Source organism: Lactuca sativa, chromosome 5, assembly GCF_002870075.4.
Source record: "Lactuca sativa cultivar Salinas chromosome 5, Lsat_Salinas_v11, whole genome shotgun sequence".
Lineage (NCBI taxonomy): Eukaryota > Viridiplantae > Streptophyta > Magnoliopsida > Asterales > Asteraceae > Lactuca > Lactuca sativa.
This window is the reverse complement of record NC_056627.2, coordinates 315,294,593-315,312,480: the sequence shown is the minus strand read 5'-3', so window position 1 is coordinate 315,312,480 and position 17,888 is coordinate 315,294,593. Positions and strand designations below refer to the sequence as shown.

At 36.5% G+C, this 17,888-nt stretch overlaps 1 protein-coding gene across 1 annotated transcript; it reads right to left on the bottom strand.

Annotated features, from left to right (window-relative positions):
* Positions 1 to 517: 517 nt before the first annotated feature.
* On the bottom strand, positions 518 to 1,846 carry LOC111887961 (uncharacterized). The gene has a single exon (XM_023884093.1). The coding sequence runs from the start codon at positions 1,844 to 1,846 to the stop codon at positions 518 to 520; it is 1,329 nt and encodes a 442-aa protein (XP_023739861.1).
* Positions 1,847 to 17,888: the final 16,042 nt, after the last annotated feature.

Genomic DNA, 17,888 nt, shown 5'->3' with positions numbered 1-17,888 from the left:
TAAGCATTGCTTTCCTCGTCCTTGTTGGTCACCCTTAGTGTGCTCACTGCCACCTCCATGGGAAGCATGGCCTCTGTCCCGTACGTCAGACTGAAGGGTGTTTCCTTCGTGCTTGTTTGCGGTGTAGTTCTGTACGACCACAGTACCATCGGTATCTCCTCCGCCCAATTCCCTTTTGCTTTGCCTAGCCTCTTCTTGATTCCATTCACAGTGGTTTGATTGGACACCTCTATCTGTCCGTTCCCTTGCGGGTATGCTACCGATGTGAAATGTTGGCTTATCCCTTTTGTGGTGCACCACTCTCTGAACGGGTTCTCAGCAAACTGTAGGCCGTTATCACTAACAAGGACTTTAGGCGTGCCAAATCTTGTCATGATGTTCTTCCATATGAATTTTATCATGTGCCTCCCTGATATGCACGCCAATGGCTCCGCTTCGATCCATTTTGTGAAGTAGTCCGCTGCCACCACCATATACTTTAGCTTTCCTGGTACTTCTGGGAATGGGCCTACTATATCTATGCCCCACTGGTAGAATGGCCATGGGCTGGATATGCTATGCAGCGGTACCGGGGATTCGCTTGGACTGGGGCGTAATACTGGCACTCCCCACATTTCCTGGTCATTTCTATCGCATCTTGCTGTATCGTCGGCCAGTACACCCCCATACGTAACACCTTTCCCGTTAAAGCTCGCGCCACTTCGTGTGCGCTTACCTGGCTTGAGTGTGCTTCTTGTAACATCTCTTTCCCTTTGGCTTGGTCCACACACTTTATCCATGGGGCCGTAAACCCTTTCTTGTACAATTCCCCGTTAACCATTGCGTATGAAGGCGCTTTTATACGTATCTTCCTAGCCTCCCCATGGTCGTCTGGTAGTACCCCTCTTTGTAGGTATTCCCGGAACGGTGTCATCCACGTGGGTCCGGGTGGGGCTAGAGCATTCACCTGCTGCTCGTTTATACTTATTTCGCGAAGTACCTCCACTAGGACCTTCTTCGACAGATGGCCGAAGCATGTGGATGCCAACTTACTTAAAGCGTCTGCACTCTTGTTTTCACTCCTAGGTATCTGCTTGATTGTGAACCGCTCGAATAATCCTACCAATTGCTTTACCATATTTACATACTTTCCCATCCTTTGATCTCTCACCTCAAAACTCCCATTAACCTGGTTTGCTGCTAACCTCGAGTTGGTTAGGGCCGTTATGGCTTTCACGCCCATCTGCTTGGCTAGACGCAATCCTGCGAGTAGCGTTTCGTACTCCGCTTCATTGTTTGATGTGTTGTCAGCCGGGGCCCCCTCAACTGCCCACATTTTCTCTTTGGTTGGGTCCCCTCCGTCCAGAATTTCTAGGAAGAAATCAGCTAGTGCCTGACCCTTGATACTCGTCCTTGGGAGGTAATTTATGTCGTGCTCTCCTAGTTCGATTGCCCACTTCGCCAGTCGGCCCGACGTCTCCAGCTTGAGTAGTATCTGTTTGATGGGGTAAATCGTGAGCACCTTGATCTGGTGTGCTTGAAAGTACCGCCTTAGTCGTCGCACCGCATAGATGAGCACCAGGACCAGTCTCTCCAGTGTGGGATAGTTGAGTTCCGGTCCTTGCAGCGCCCTACTAACAAAGTATATCGGTTTCTGTTCCCCTTCCATTTCGACCGTCAATATTGAAGATATTGCTTCGCCTGATGTCGAGAGATACACCTGTAACGTCTCTCCAGGGATGGGGATGTCCAGCGTGGGTAATTCATGTAGTTCTTCCTTGATTCTTTGGAGCGCCTTTTCTGCTTCATTCGTCAACTGGAAATTCCTTTTCTCAATACATCCCTTCAATGTGTGGAACAACGGCATGGCCTTGTCAGCGGATTTCGAAATGAACCTGCTTAGAGCTGTAAGCTTCCCATTCAGACCTTGAGCATCTCTGAGGGAGTTCGATGTCGGTGTCTCAATGAATTCATCGATGTCAGGCTGGGTTGGATACCTTGTCTGGTGACGTAGTACCCCAGGAACTGCCCCTCTTCTACCCCAAACGTACACTTGGCTGGGTTCAACTTCATTTTTACCGCCTCTAGGGTTTGGAAAGTCTCCTCAATATCATCTAACATCTTGTCTTCATGCGGGCTCTTAATCACCATGTCGTCCACATATACCTCGATGTTTCTCCCGATTTGTTTGGCAAATATTGAGTCGACCAGGCGCTGATATGTGGCCCCTGCGTTCTTTAAACTGAAAGGCATCTTGGTGTAGCAAAAAGTGCCATGGTCCATGTAGCAGGCTGTGTTCTCCTCATCTTATTTGTTCATCAAAATCTAGTGGTACCCCTTGTACGCGTCCAAAAAGCACTTTAGCTTGAACCCTTGTAACAATTCCACTTTCTGATCAATCTCCGGGAGAGGGTACAATCTTTAGGGCACGCCTTATTTAAGTCGAAAAAGTCTATGCACATATGCCACGACCCGTCTTGCTTGCGGACCATGACCGGGTTCGCGATCCATGTTGGAAATATTGCTTCTCGCACTATCCCGGCTTTTGCCAGTTTGGCTACTTCTGCATTGATTGCCCTGTTACGGTCTCCTCCCTGAACTCTCTTTTTTTGCTTAACCTCATTTGCGCCTAGTTTAATTATGAGTTTATGCTCGATGACCTTCCTTTCTACCCCTACCATATCCATAGGAGTCCATGCAAACACATGTTTGTATTGTTTAAGCAAGTCAACCAGCGCTCTTCTTGTGTGGCTTGGGAGATTGCATCCAATGCTGACTGGCTGGTCGGGGTATCTTTCATTGATTACTTCCTTCCCTTTCACGGGGTTGTTTTTGGGCCTCCATGTCTCCTTGGTTATTTCTGCCGGCTTCATAATTGTATAGCATTACAATTCTTTAGGTGGAGTGGCCAGCACCGTAGCCGCACCCATTGGGGTATCAAACTTCATGATCCCATGCATAATTGATGGTACTGCCCCCAGCTTCAAGAGAGCTGTTCTTCCCAGAATGATGTTGTGTTCCACTGAATGTCAAATGAACACGAAATCTATCAAGGCGGTTTTCTTCCACTTGTTGTCGTGACTAGCAATGGTCATGGGGAGGTGGATTGTGCCCAACGGCCATAGGCTATGACCGGTGAACCCTACTAGCCTCCCAGACGTGGGTTGCAAGTTATCCTTCCAGCGGTCTAGGAGGAGCCGGAAGTAGTGTTCATATATGATGTCCGCCGAACTCCCAGTGTCGACATAGACCCTATGTATAGTTACATCCCTGATGGAGGCTTGTATCACCAGCGGGTTGTCACCCCTCCATCCCTCCGGTCGAGGGTCTTGTATGGAGAAAATGAGTGCGCGTGCTGAGAGTTTGGCGGTCTCCTGCTCCCCCCATTGTTCTTCCCTGCTTCTCTTACTTCGTATCATGAATATCTCCTTGGGTTGGATCCCCTCACGAGGTGTGCCCTTTGCGTTTTCAGCATCAAACTTGGTGCGTAGGCTTTGCGCTACCTCCACCAGATCTCCTTTGAGTTGCTTCTCCTCCATCTCTTTTTTTAACACCGAGCAGTTGACCGTATCGTGAGTCTTACTCTTGTGATACTCACAGTATCGGTTCTTGGGTGACTTGGCCGGCTGCTGTTTTTCAGACTTCTGGGCGGCGACCCCGTCTGTCGTCCTTGACAAACGATCGAAAGTGCGTCAGTGGTCTTCTTGCCTGGCCATAGTGCTTATTCCCCCCCCCCCTGGAAATCCGTGTGACTCGGGTTGTGATGTCTGGTCGCCATAGCATTCAAGTAGGCATGCTTGGATGCCTCGCCGTCTTCCTGCCGCAGATACCGCTCTACCCTTTCCTTCAATTCAGCCCGTGTTAAGGGTTTCTTTCCCATGAGTTTTTGTAACAAAGGGCCTGGCAAGAGCCCCCATGTAAAGGTGCCGACTATGAGCCCTTCATCGTGCCCTGGCACGTCCAGCGTAGCATTTATGAACCGTGTGAAATATTCTCGCACCGTTTCCCCCTCTTTCTGCTTACAACCTATGATTGAATAAGAATCTCCATTGTATGTTTTAAGCGTCGGGAGCTTTTCCTTGTTTGGTATTTCATAATCCAATGATTCTTTGACAAACGGAGACGTCACACTACGGGAAAAGCCTTCTTGGCCTGGAACAATCGACACTCCCTGTTGATATTGATGGTTCATGCCATGTGATGACGGTTAAAGATAGCCAGGACTTGGTCCGTAAAAGGGGTATGGCTGGAATGGCAGCTTGAGGGGATAACTGGCGGAGAAAGGGTGTGTAGGGGTTATAGGGTTGATCATCACCGGCTGTTGCAGACTACCGTTGGCGAGGATCGTCGGTCCAGTCCATGCACCGGCCATCAGGTAGATAGGTGGTAAGTGGTTTCTCATGATTTGTGCCAGTGGCGGTAACGAGGTTATTGAACTCAGTCCACCCGTCATCTAGAATGACGACGGCATTGCAAACGATGGTGAGATATTGAAAGTGTGGCTTAATGGAAGTGTTGTTGGGTGGACCGGTTGTGCCTGCTGCAACGGTAGTGCAAAGAATGGTGGCATCTGAAAGTGTGTAGACGGGAGTGGCCCTACCGGAGTCGTTCCTTGCTGAGAAAGCGGTGGTTGTGGAATGTTTCTGGCGATTACTGTAGAACTTCCTTCGCCTAAAATGGCCCTGTTGACAAAGGTAGACGGTGGTGTTTCATCCAACATCGTCATGGGACGTATGGGACTGATCGGTCGCCCCTCACTGCCGTTGGACGCCATTGACGTTTTCTCTTGTGCTTTTCGTTTGTGTTCTTCATCTCACAAACGGATGGGGCTAAATGATGCGACCTTGCTCTGGTTTCTTCCGTGAACTTCTCTCAATCGTCTAGCTATCACTGCAGGATCACAAGAACAGAGGCGATCAGTCGCTTTCCGGGAGGGGCTTCCGGAAAAATGCTCTGACGGTCAAGTTGGAGGGTATTTTAGGGTTTGTGTGTATTCTCTCTAGGAAGCTTGGAGAACTTACCTCGCAGGTCTGAGAGCACATCCTTTTATACCTAGCGCTCCTGCCTAAGCCGTACCAGACAGAATCGCTTTTGGGGAGACAGGATCAGAGGCGCTTATTGGAAGGTCGTGCGCCTTCAACCGTTAGAGCGCTCTCATTGGCTCAGGCGATAATGCTCTGATCCTCCTGCTTGTCTCCTGACCGTGTCTTTTGTCCTGGAGCCAGGAGCGCCTCTTGGCGGGCGCAAGCCTTTCGCCTGTGCGTTTCGCTCCCGGGGACGCCAGCGGGCGCTAAGCCTGCTGGGCTGAGCTTAGTTGGCATGCCCGACTCTTGGGCTAGACGCGGTTCTGCTGTGCTGCCCTAGGCACACCATCAGGACACCTCTTCTCACTGTTGATTCGGTTGTTCACGAGTTGATTGCTGAAGAAACTCGTATCAAGTCCCATGCTGACAAAGCTCCCAAGACAGCCACTCCTGCTATCTTTGCTGTTTCACAACTACCCCAATCTTCAAACCAAAATCGTCCCAGAGTTGCATTTGATGAGTGTGCTTTCTGTACGAAGAAAAACCATTGGAAGGCAAATTGTCCTTTACTGACAAGCAAGTGAAATCAGCAGCAACAACAAACAAGATCACCAGCACACTCTCAGTCTTCACAGTAGAACAAGTCTTCTGGACAGTCACGTCCCTCTTTTTCATCTTTTAGGCCACCACAGTACGCTGCTGCTACACCTTCAGTTGAGAATGAAACAGATTTCACACCACCATCAACCTTGGATCCACTGATTGTTCAGCAGTTCAGACAGTTCTTAGCTACCAATCCAATTGCCATGTCAGCTTCCATGTCTCATTCAGGTCTGTCTTCATGCAACACGTCAGGTATTCCTTCATCCTTGTGGATATTAGATTTTGGTGCATATCATCACATGTCACCACATTTTTCATCTTTTGCTTCATTATCTTCTCGTACACCTGTCTCTGTTATGTCTGCTAGTGCTACACCCATGTCAGTAGAGGGTGTTGGTTCTATTTTCACTCCTTATATATCTTTAACAGATGTGTATTACATTCCTACACTTGCTTTGAATCTTGCATCAGTCAGTCAGTTGTATAAATCTGGTTGTTGGGTCTTCTTTTCTGATTCATTCTGCTGTGTACAAGACATTCGGTCTCGGAGGGTGATTGGGATAGGCCATAGACTTGGGGAGCTTTATGTCTTGGAGCAGCTACATGTTGCTGATGTTGCTGCATCTAGTGTCGATTTGTCATCTTTTCATTTAAACCCTTCATCGTCTCCTTTTTATCTTTGGCATTCTCATTTGGGACATGTTTCAGCGTCTCGTTTACAATTTTTGGTTTCCACTGGTGTGTTAGGCTCTTTGAAATTTGATGATATTTCTGATTGTTGTGGTTGTAAACTGGGAAAATTTATGCTTTACCGTTTAATAAAAGTGTCACTCGTTCTATTGCTCCCTTTGATATTGTGCATTCTGATGTGTGGGGTCCCTCTCCGATAACCTCCAAGTCAGGAGCTAACTATTATGTTTCATTCATTGATGATTACACTCGTTATACGTGGGTTTATTTTATGAAGCGCATGTCTGACTTTTTCACCATATATAGTGAATTCAGAGCTTTTGTCAAGACTCAACACTCTGCTATCATAAAATGTTTTCGGTGTGATCTGGGAGGAGAATTTACCTCCAATGATTTTAAACAATTATTGGCATCTGATGGCACTATACATCAATCATCTTGTATAGACACTCCTCAGCAAAATGGTGTTGCAGAAAGAAAACATCGACATCTCCTAGAAACTGCTAGATCCTAACTACTCTCTGCTCAAGTTCCCAATATGTTTTAGGGAGAAGCTGTTCATACCACTACTTATGTTATTAATCGCATTCCTACTACGTACACTTCGGGGAAGTCTCCTTATGAAATGTTGTTTGGACAACTCCCAGATTATTCTTCATTACGAGTGTTTGGGTGTACATGTTTTGTCTTAAAGCCTCATGTAGAGAGAGATAAGTTGTCTTCAAAATCAGCTCTTTGTGTTTTTCTGGGATATGGTATTGGTCAGAAAGGTTATCGGTGCTATGATCCTTCAAATCAGAAACTGTATGTATCTCGCAATGTCACCTTTTTGGAGCATATTCCATTCTATAGCATTCCTGTTCAGTCACATGATGCAACCCGAGAAGATCTCCGTACTATTGATCCGTTTAGCATTGACATTGATGATCCACCACATGTCATTGATCCACCACTTGCTGCTGATCCACCACATCTGGCTGATCCAACACCTATCATTGATCCTCTGCCTGCAAATCAACAAGACCCCCCCTCCATCGAGACCTTATCGTAATAAGAAGTCCACAAAGCTTCCTGAATTTGTCTATTCCTCTTACTCACCGGCTTTTGTCTCTTTTATTGCTAATGTACATCGTCTCTCTGAGCCAACATCCTATAAAGAGGCCATTTCTGATCCCCTTTGGCAGACCGCTATGGCTGAGGAACTTGCAGCTCTTTATCAGACTCATACATGGGATCTGGTTCCGCTTCCACCTGGAAAACACACGATTGGTTGTCGTTGGGTTTATAAAATCAAAACAAAGTCTGATGGATCCGTTGAGCGTTATAAAGCCAGACTTGTTGCGAAAGGCTACGCGCGAAAGTATGGTATGGATTATGAGGAGACGTTTGCTTCTGTTGCAAAAATGACGGCTGTTCGCACCTTGATTGCAGTTTCTTCCATTCGCCAATGGAAGATTTATCAAATCGATGTCAAGAATTCTTTCTTGAATGGTGATCTTCATGAAGAAGTATACATGTCTCCTCCCCCTGGTATTGCTCACTGACCAGGTGAAGTTTGTCAACTTCGGAAGGCTCTATATGGCCTCAAACAAGCCCCTCATGCTTGGTTTGAGAAATTTTCTACGGTGATTACTTCTCTTGGTTTTCAACCAAGTAACCATGATTCGGCTCTATTTATTCGATGTACGAATGCAGGTCGGATTATTCTTTCCTTATATGTCGATGACATGAATATTACTGGTGATGATCATGATGGTATAGAGTCTTTAAAGCGTGATTTGGCTCACCATTTTGCTATGAAAGACTTGGGATTACTTCGTTATTTCTTGGGGATTGAAGTTGCTCAATCCCCAAAGGGTTATCTTTTATCTCAAACGAAGTATATTTCAGATTTGTTTGAACGTGCACGACTCACGAATAATCGAACAATTGATACGCCTATAGAGAGTAATGCAAAGTACTCTCCAACTGATGGTGTCCCATTATCATATCCAAGTCTTTATCGTACCATTGTTGGGAGTTTGGTTTACCTGACTGTCACTAGACCGGATATTGCTCATGCAGTTCATGTGGTTAGCCAGTTTGTCACTGCTCCTACTACTGTTCATTGGGGAGTTGTTCTTCGTATTTTGAGATATTTACGTGGTCCTCAGCTCCACACTCTTATGTTTCCTTGTTCATCCTCTCTTGAGTTATGTGCCTATAGTGATGCAAATTGGGATAGTGATATTTATGATCGTAAGTCCACTACTGGGTATTGTGTTTTTCTTTGAGATTCATTGATATCATGGAAAAGCAAGAAACAAGATGTTGTTTCTCGATCTTCTACAAAATCTAAGTATCGAGCCATGGCTATCGCCACTTGTGAGATTGTTTGGTTGAGATGGCTTCTTGCAGATATGGGCGTTCACATCTCTCAGCCTACCCCTTTGTATTGTGATAACGTGAGTGTGATAATGATTGCCAAAAATTCAGTGTTTCATGAGCGCACAAAGCACATTGAGATTGACTGTCATTTCACACGTCATCATCTCCACAAGGGCACTATCTCCCTTCCTTTTGCTCCTTCCTCTTTGCAGATTGCTGATATTCTTACGAAGCCGTTGACTGCTCCTCGATTCCATTTTCTGTCTGACAACCTCTCAATGCTTATTGCTGTTGCATTGTGAGTTTGAAGGGGGATGTTAGCCTAATAATATTTTGGTCTTTATTTTGTATTGGGTTTTATGATTGAGCCTTTTCGCTAGGAAACCCTAATGAGCTTGTCTATATATTATGTCTTTCATTTTCATTGTATTTGTACTTCTCTTTGATAATAATATGAAACCCTAGCCGTTATATGTATTTCACTTGTTAGTTTACAGATACGACCGGTAAAAAAGATTATGCTATAATCAAAGTAAGAAAAGTAATATATGATAAGTATATTCAGGAAAGCTAATGTAATTTTCAATTAGCTCCACTGTCGGATCAAATACTAATTTGCCATCTGGGTTATACACAAAATCAATGAAATTAGAGAACATGTCAACACCTTGCAGTACTATTTCCACTCTGCGAATAAAATTTCAAACTTCAGCGGCAATAAAATATGTAGAACTAAAAGAGTTGCAATTGATTCATATCATACATTTCAAAACTCGATTGAAAGTTCAAGATGAAATTTGGCTATAGTACAACATTAATACTCACTAATTGATGTTTCATAACTTTTAATCAATATATTATACTGAAAATATATAAAAATATTGATGTATTTTTTTTAAAAGTCTTTTTCATGCACCAATTGATGTTTCACATGCATGTTGTGAATTGCAAAACACCTAACAGTACACCACACTTGTTGCAATTGATCCATTTGTACCAATCATTATGAATGTTGGTGATTGTGAATCGTTAGTTAATTACATTCCATTACAATTACTAAATGTAAAATAATTTACATTTCTAATTATAATGAACCATATGGACATTAAAGAGAACAAGGTTTGTAATGTCAATTCTCACAAAAACCACACCAATGCATTTGTTTTATTGCACACAAAAAGTATGCTACAACACTAACATTAAATCATGAATTCGCATATATCTATAACCCAAATGTAGAAAAGTAATCAACTTTATCTTGTGATTTTATTTAATACATTTATCCATTATAAATACTTTAACAAATGCAAGAAAATTACAAGAACTTGTACAAAGTTGGGATAAAATTGGTTAAACACATTGTTCTAATTAGAAACTAAGCAATTTGTAGAGTAAAAAATGAATGCAATGTATGTTTATAGCAAATATGAGTCATGTCACTGAAAATACAACCTATCATTATTATATATAAAAACCCTATTTTTCTCATGCCTCCTCCTACAACACATTTATGCAACTCCTATGATGTCATGTAACCAAACATTTGAACGACACCAATAAAATTGAATCGTCACACCTCCTGAAAGACATCGCCTTCGGACGTTTTTCCTCCGTCTTCCGCTTCATTATAACCGCCAACTAATTAAAATCAATATATGAAACTTCAAATACGCTCTGCTTTTCTTCTCAAAGGTATGTCTTTTGTAAACTTTTGGTTCTAATTCTGTTATTTCGCTTCCCACCTTCATCAATTTGATTCAAATATATTCATTTATGAGTTAAATCTAATCTACAATTTTTGAGGGTGAGACAAAAGTAAATAGCCTTATACACACCAGTATTTTTTACCAGTTCTCCATGTGCAGATCTTTCCTTTGGTACTTCAACAAGAGAACTTCAAATAATAACATTGTTGGTACATTTTTACCGAAAGAATCAAGTGAAAACTCATTATTAGTTGTTGAAGAGTTGTACTAAGCCTTATAAAAACCATAAAGAAATATCATTGCAATGTTATTGTTTGTGTACTGTATATCATTATTATATATATATTATGGAAATTGTTTCTTATGAACACACTGAACTTTCATAATTTTTTCTATTTTAGTCCCTGGACTTTATGGTTTTTTTTTTTTTTTTTTTTTTTTTTTTTTTTTTTTTTTTTCTAGAATTAGTCTGTATGCTTTGGCAACTTTGGTCCTTATTTTTTAGCCATTTTGACACTTTTGGTCCTTGTAATCGATATTTTTATATTTTTTTAGGAACCTTTTAGTATTTAAAGTTTGACCATTCTATTTTAGTCTCTGGACTTTATGTTGTTTTTTTGGCAGAATTGGTCCCTGTACTTTGGCAACTTTGGTCCTCATTTTTTAGCCATTTTGATACTTTTGGTCATTGTAATCGATATTTTTATATTTTTTAGGAATTTTTTAATATTTAAAGTTTGACCACAAAATTTTAACGGTTTGACAACTTTGATCCCTTTTTTCTATTTAGGAACCTTTTAATATTTAAAATTTGGCCATAAAACTTTAACGGTTTCACAACTTTGGTCCTCATTTTTAGCCATTTTGACCATTTTGGTCCTTGTAATCAATATTTTTACATTTTTTTGGAACCTTTTAATATTTAAAGTTTGGCCACAAAACTTTAACGGCTTGACAACTTTGATCCCTTTTCTATTTAGGAACCTTTTAATATTTAAAGTTTGGCCACAAAACTTTAACGGTTTGACAACTTTGGTCCTCATTTTTTAGCCATTTTGACACTTTTGGTCCTTATAATCGATATTTTTACATTTTTTAGGAACCTTTTAATAGTTAAAGTTTGGCCACAAAACTTTAACGGTTTGAAAACTTTGATCCCTTTTCTATTTAAAAACCTTTTAATATTTAAAGGTTGGCCACAAAACTTTAACCGTTCGACAACTTTGATCCCTTTTCTAAAAACTTGTTAATTCCTACCGCTTTAATTCTTTAGCTATTTTGACACTTCTGGTCCTTGCAATCAAAACTTTTACATATCTTCATAAAAACATGAACAAAACGGTCCGGGGCAAAGCCCGGGCTTGTCATCCTTGCACTTTCTACGTCTATCTTATTTATCAATTCGGAAACAACATTGAAAGTTTATGGCCCCCGCGTAGCGGGGGTAACCTTTCTAGTTGTAATATTATGTTTTTATAGGATATTCTGTTAATCATGGACCGCGTTTAGCACGAGCCTAAAACTTTTCTAGTACATATATATATATATATATATATATATATATATATATATATATAAGTTCAATTGAGCAAATTTAAAAGGTTGAGAATAGAGGAATCATTTCTCAGCCACTCATTTATTTTTGCCGCAAAAGCCTCCATTAGACCCGTAGAAATGAGAAAGGAATACACATGTGTTTTCCGACAAAACATGTTTCCTTAAAGTATGTTAATAATTACCTTAATATATACAAAAACATAGTTTTTTTTCGTTTTTTTATTTTTTAACGAACTATTTTTATCAAAAAATGATTTTAAATATATTAAAATTCATAATTTTTTATTCTCTATAAATAGATATCCATATTGATATAGTTTTAAGATAAATTATTTTTTTTTTATAGTTTCAGCTATCGTTATTCATAAGTGAATAAAAATGAATCAGATTTTTACTATAGTACATTCGTTATTAATTTATGAATAAAAAAATATGATTAATTTTTTTTACAGTTTAATTATCATTTATACTACTTATTTATATATGAATAACAAAATAACTGTAATAAAAATCTGATAGAAGTTTTATTCATATATGAATAGAAAATATGACGACAACTAATACATGTTTTAAGTAATAATATATAATATATGACGAAACATGGCGTAAAAAAATATTTTAAGTAATAAAGCTTTATTACGTGTTATAGTCATATATGAATGATACTCAAACTATAAAAATGTTAAACATACGTTTTCTTCATAAATGAATAATGAGTGTACTGTAATAAAAATCTGATGGATTTTTATTCATTTATGAATAACGAGAGCTGAAACTCTAAAAAAATAAAATTTTGATTTTATCTAAAAACTATATTAATATGAATGTCTATATATAGAGAATAAATGTATGGCTGAAAATGATTCCTTCATTCTCAACCTTTTTTTTCTCAATTGAACCATCTTATATATATATATATATATAGAGAGAGAGAGAGAGGGGGGGGTTCAATTGAGAAAAAAAGATTGAAAATGAGGGAATTATTCTCAGTCACACATTTATTTTGTCGCAAAAAACTTTGATGTACCGCCGGAATGGGTAACAAATATACATGTGTTTTCCAACCAAATATGTTTCCTTAAACTATGCTAATCATTACCTTAATATACACAAAAAACTTGGTTTTTTTTTTTTTTTTTATTTTTAGAATGTTATTTTCATCAAAAATTTGTTTTAATTATTTCAAAATTCATAATTTTTTATTTTCTATAAATAGATATCCATGTTGATATAGTTTTGAGATAAAATAAAATTTTTTTTTTTTTTAGAGTTTCAGCTATCGTTATTCATAAGTGAATAAAAACGCATCATGTTTTTATTACAGTATATTCGTTATTCATTTATTAATAAAACGTATGTTTAACTTTTTTACAGTTCAAGTATTGTTTATATATAAATATAACATGTTATAAAGTTTTCTTACCTAAAATATTTTTTACATCATATTTAGACATGTTATATTTATATATGAATAAAACGTGTATTAGTTATCATCATATGTTATATTCATATATTAATAAAACATTTATAAGATTTTGTTATAGTTCATTTGTTATTCATATATAAATAAGTAATATGTTAAAAAAACGATGAAGTGTTTTGAAAATTTGAACTACTTATTCATATAAGAATAACAAATAAACTGTAACAAAATTATGAAAATGTGTTCTTCGTATATTAATATAACTTATGAGGAAAGTCAATACACGTTTTAATCTTATGTGAATATAACATATGACGAGAGTTGATGTAAGCAGTAAATAGTTTATTATATGTTATATTTATTTATGAATGATACTTAATCTATAAAAAAAAATTAATCATATTTTTTATTCATAAGTGAATAACGAATGTATTGTACTAAAAATCTGATTCATTTTTATTCATTTATGAATAACGATAGCTGAAAAAATATATTTTTTTATTTTATCTAAAAACTATATCAATATTGATGTCTATTTGTAGAGAATAAAAAATCATGAATTTTGGTACATTTAAAATCATTTTTTGATAAAAATAGATTTTTAAAAATTAAAAAAATGAAAAAAAAAACTATGTTTATATATATATATATATATATATATATATATATATATATATATATATATATATATATATATATATATATATATATATATATATTAAGGTAATAATTAGCAGAGTTTAAGGAAACTATGTTTTGTTGGAAAACACATGTATATTTCTTATCTATTTCCGTTGGTACAACGGAGGCTTTTGTGGCAAAATAAATGAGTGACTGGGAATAATTCCTCCATTCTCAACCTTTTTTATTTTTTCTCAATTGAACTTACATATATATATATATATATATATATATATATATATATATATATATATATATATATATATATATATATATATTAGGTGTGAGATCCGTGTACTACACGAGTTTGGTTTATTAAAAATAAAAATTTAATATCAATAATTAAACATTAAATATTTTATAAAATAATATTTTTACATAACATAATGTAATCTTTTGAAACATTTATAAAAGAAATCAAATATTTGTTGGAATATTTATAAGATTTTAGTCAAAACTTGAATCATTTATAACATCACTCTGTTTGAATTTAGAAATAACATAAACAATCTCTTGTAATTTCAATCTATACAATTGAAATTTTTTTCTGATTTCCATGCCTTTGCAATGCCATTTCCACTTTCTAATACAAATCATAAACAACCCACTGAATATCTGACTCAGAATCCTGAAAATATATATAAAAAAACATTAATGAGACATTTACTAAAATATACAAAAAAAAGTCAATCTTACTAATATCGATCCTCTTTCAAAATTAGGCCGTCTCACATTAACCTAACCCTATATATATATATATATATATATATATATATATATATATATATATATATATGTTGTATAAGATATGAACATTATTATAGATTTTATCGTTTTTTTCATATAAAGTGTTTTACTACATAGATGGGATGCATTTAAATGTGGCAGCAGTATTATATTGTACTTGTCGCATGCAAACCTGTAACGCTTGATTTGGAATTAGTCTCCAACTAAATCGAATCCATGGAATGATAGTCACTTTACATAAACACATTAAAATAATGTTTAAAACCGGTGATTAATGTATTACTAGGTGTAAGACCTGTGTATTACACGGGTTGATTTAAAAAAATAAGATTAAACATTAAATTAGAATGTAAACATAAAATATTTTTTAATGTATAACTTTTAAAATAAAAAAAGAAAAAATATATTTATTATAATTTAATATCATATATATTGTTATTGTTGTATAAGATATGAACATTATTATAGATTTTATCGTTTTTTTCATATAAAGTGTTTTACTACATAGATGGGATGCATTTAAATGTGGCAGCAGTATTATATTGTACTTGTCGCATGCAAACGTGTAACGCTTGATTTGGAATTAGTCTCCAATTAAATCGAATCCTTGGAATGATAGCCACTTTACATAAACACATTAAAATAATGTTTAAAAACGGTGATTAATGTATTACTAGGTGTGAGACCTGTGTATTATACGGGTTGATTTAAAAAAATAAGATTAAACATTAAATTAAAGTGTAGACATAAAATATTTTTTAATTATAAATTTTAAAATAAAAAAAGAAAAATATATTTATTATAATTTAATATCATATATATGATATTTAATATTTTATATATATAACTATATGACTTTAATTTTAAAAATTGAAGCAAATCAAAAATTGACAAGTGGATAATATTATTTCAAAAATACCACAAAATGACAACTGTCAAACCCATGAGAGATTGACATGTGACAAAAAAACTTTTATTTATTAAGGAGGATAATAAAGACAAAATTGCAAAAATGGTCCTTATGGTACACATTTTTTTGGGGTTTTAGTCCAAACCCCGACTTTTTTTAGTTTCATAGTCCTTTTTGAGATAGTTTCATTGCGGATTTGGTCCCTCGGTAAAGTGAATGAATTTAATAACCTTGGGTATTTATTTTCTATTTCTAAATTCATTTTTTATGTTTTAATAATTATTTATTCATTTTAATAATTAAAAAAATGAAAGGTCTCTCTCTCTCTCTCTCTCCACACTAAATAACTACATACCACCACCCAATATTTGAATCTTTGATTACAAAAGAACCACCAACTATGGTGTCCGTGAGGATTTGGTTGCTGTCATCGAAGAACAAAACCCATTGATTATTGTAGCAGCTAGTTCTCTACAGAGATTGAGATTTTCAAGAAGGATTGATTCAAACCCGAATTGGGATTCAAGAAGATGATAGAGTATCGTTCAGATGCAGATTCATAATGTGGTGACCTAGATTCACAGTGACCAATTTCGCCGTCAAATCTAAGGCAAATAAAGAAGAGGGTGATTGCAGACACCATAATTGATGCCCATCATCCCACCCACCACGGTTATGATTGAACTCCGACCATTGTTATCGTGTGGTCAATTCTGCTTGCTTTGATTTTCTCCTTTTTGTGGGTCTTGATTTTCTCTGATTGCACTCGACTTCAACATCAAAGGGAACATGATGACGATGTTTGATTTAAAATCCAACAATCGGAATCCGGGTTTGTACCATTTTCATTTTCTTTAAAACCTCACCTACAATCTCAAACCGTTGTTCTTCGTATTTTTGCTTTACAAGCCTGAATCGATTTCAAAGGAAGATTAAGGGTAGGCATACAGGGAGATGGATGGTTTCAATTCATTGAAAATGTTAGACGGTGGTGAATTCGTAACTGGTTTTGGGGGAGATCGCTGAACAGTAAGATGAATCGATCTTCATGTTCATGTCCTAGGATACATCTATAATCTTTGGTTTTTACTCTGGAAAATCATGTGTGCATGAACCCAAATTATTTCATCTACAATCCTCAAAAGCTATGCTTCACGATTTCAATTTCAATGACTTATGTTACCAACTCATTTAATGCTACCTGAATATTTAATTGATTGAAATCACAAAAACATGTAGTTAAAAAAACTAGAAAATCGAATGAAATTATGCAAGAAGTGTGTGTATGTGTGTGTGAACCAAAAACTAGTTCTTGATCTGGGTTTTTACAAGAGAGACAGAGATAGGGCCCCTCTTTATTTATTAATGATTAAAATAGATAAATATATATTAAATTTAAAAAAATGAAAGAAAAATGAAAAATAACTACATGAGGGGCATTACAGTCATTTCAGTTTACCAAGGGACCGAATACGTATTGAAACCAGGCCAAAAGGACCACCAATACAAAAAAGTCGAGGTTTGGACCAAACCTCAAAAAAATGCATACCATAGGGACCATATTTGCAGTTTTGTCTATAATAAATCTAAAGGTTTCTTAAGAAAAATCTAATTTTTCATAGAAAGCCCCTTCTATCGAATCATCTTTTTTAATTATTTTATGTAAATTGGTTATCATTATTAATTTTATTTTAATTTTATATCCGATTTTTATTTTTATCTTTTTTTAACTTTTGCCTGATTTTTTAATTTTATTTACGATATTTTTTGTCCAATTTTCTTTCTAAGTTTTCTCTCTTCTATTTTTTTTGAATAAATCATTAATTTTTCTATTTATATAAAAATTTTCTACAACTCTTTTTTTGTTTGGATTAATTTTAAATTTTTAAGCATAAGTCAAATTTTATTTAGATTAATCCAAAATAGATTTTCTTTAAAATTGAATTCTCGAAATCTATCAATGGTTATAGGCGTGTTCAGCAAAACTAGCTGGTAGCGGGTACCGGGTAGCTTGTATCTTATAGCGTTTTGTAAAAAAGCTACATGAAGTAGCATTTGGATTTGAAGCATTTTGATTAAACTAAATGCTAAAAGTTTGTAGTGCTAAACGAGACTTTCTGTTTAAAATGGAGCGTTTTGTCAAACACTAGAAGCTAGAAGCTCTCAAACGCTCCAAAACGCTCTGTACCGAACATGCCCAT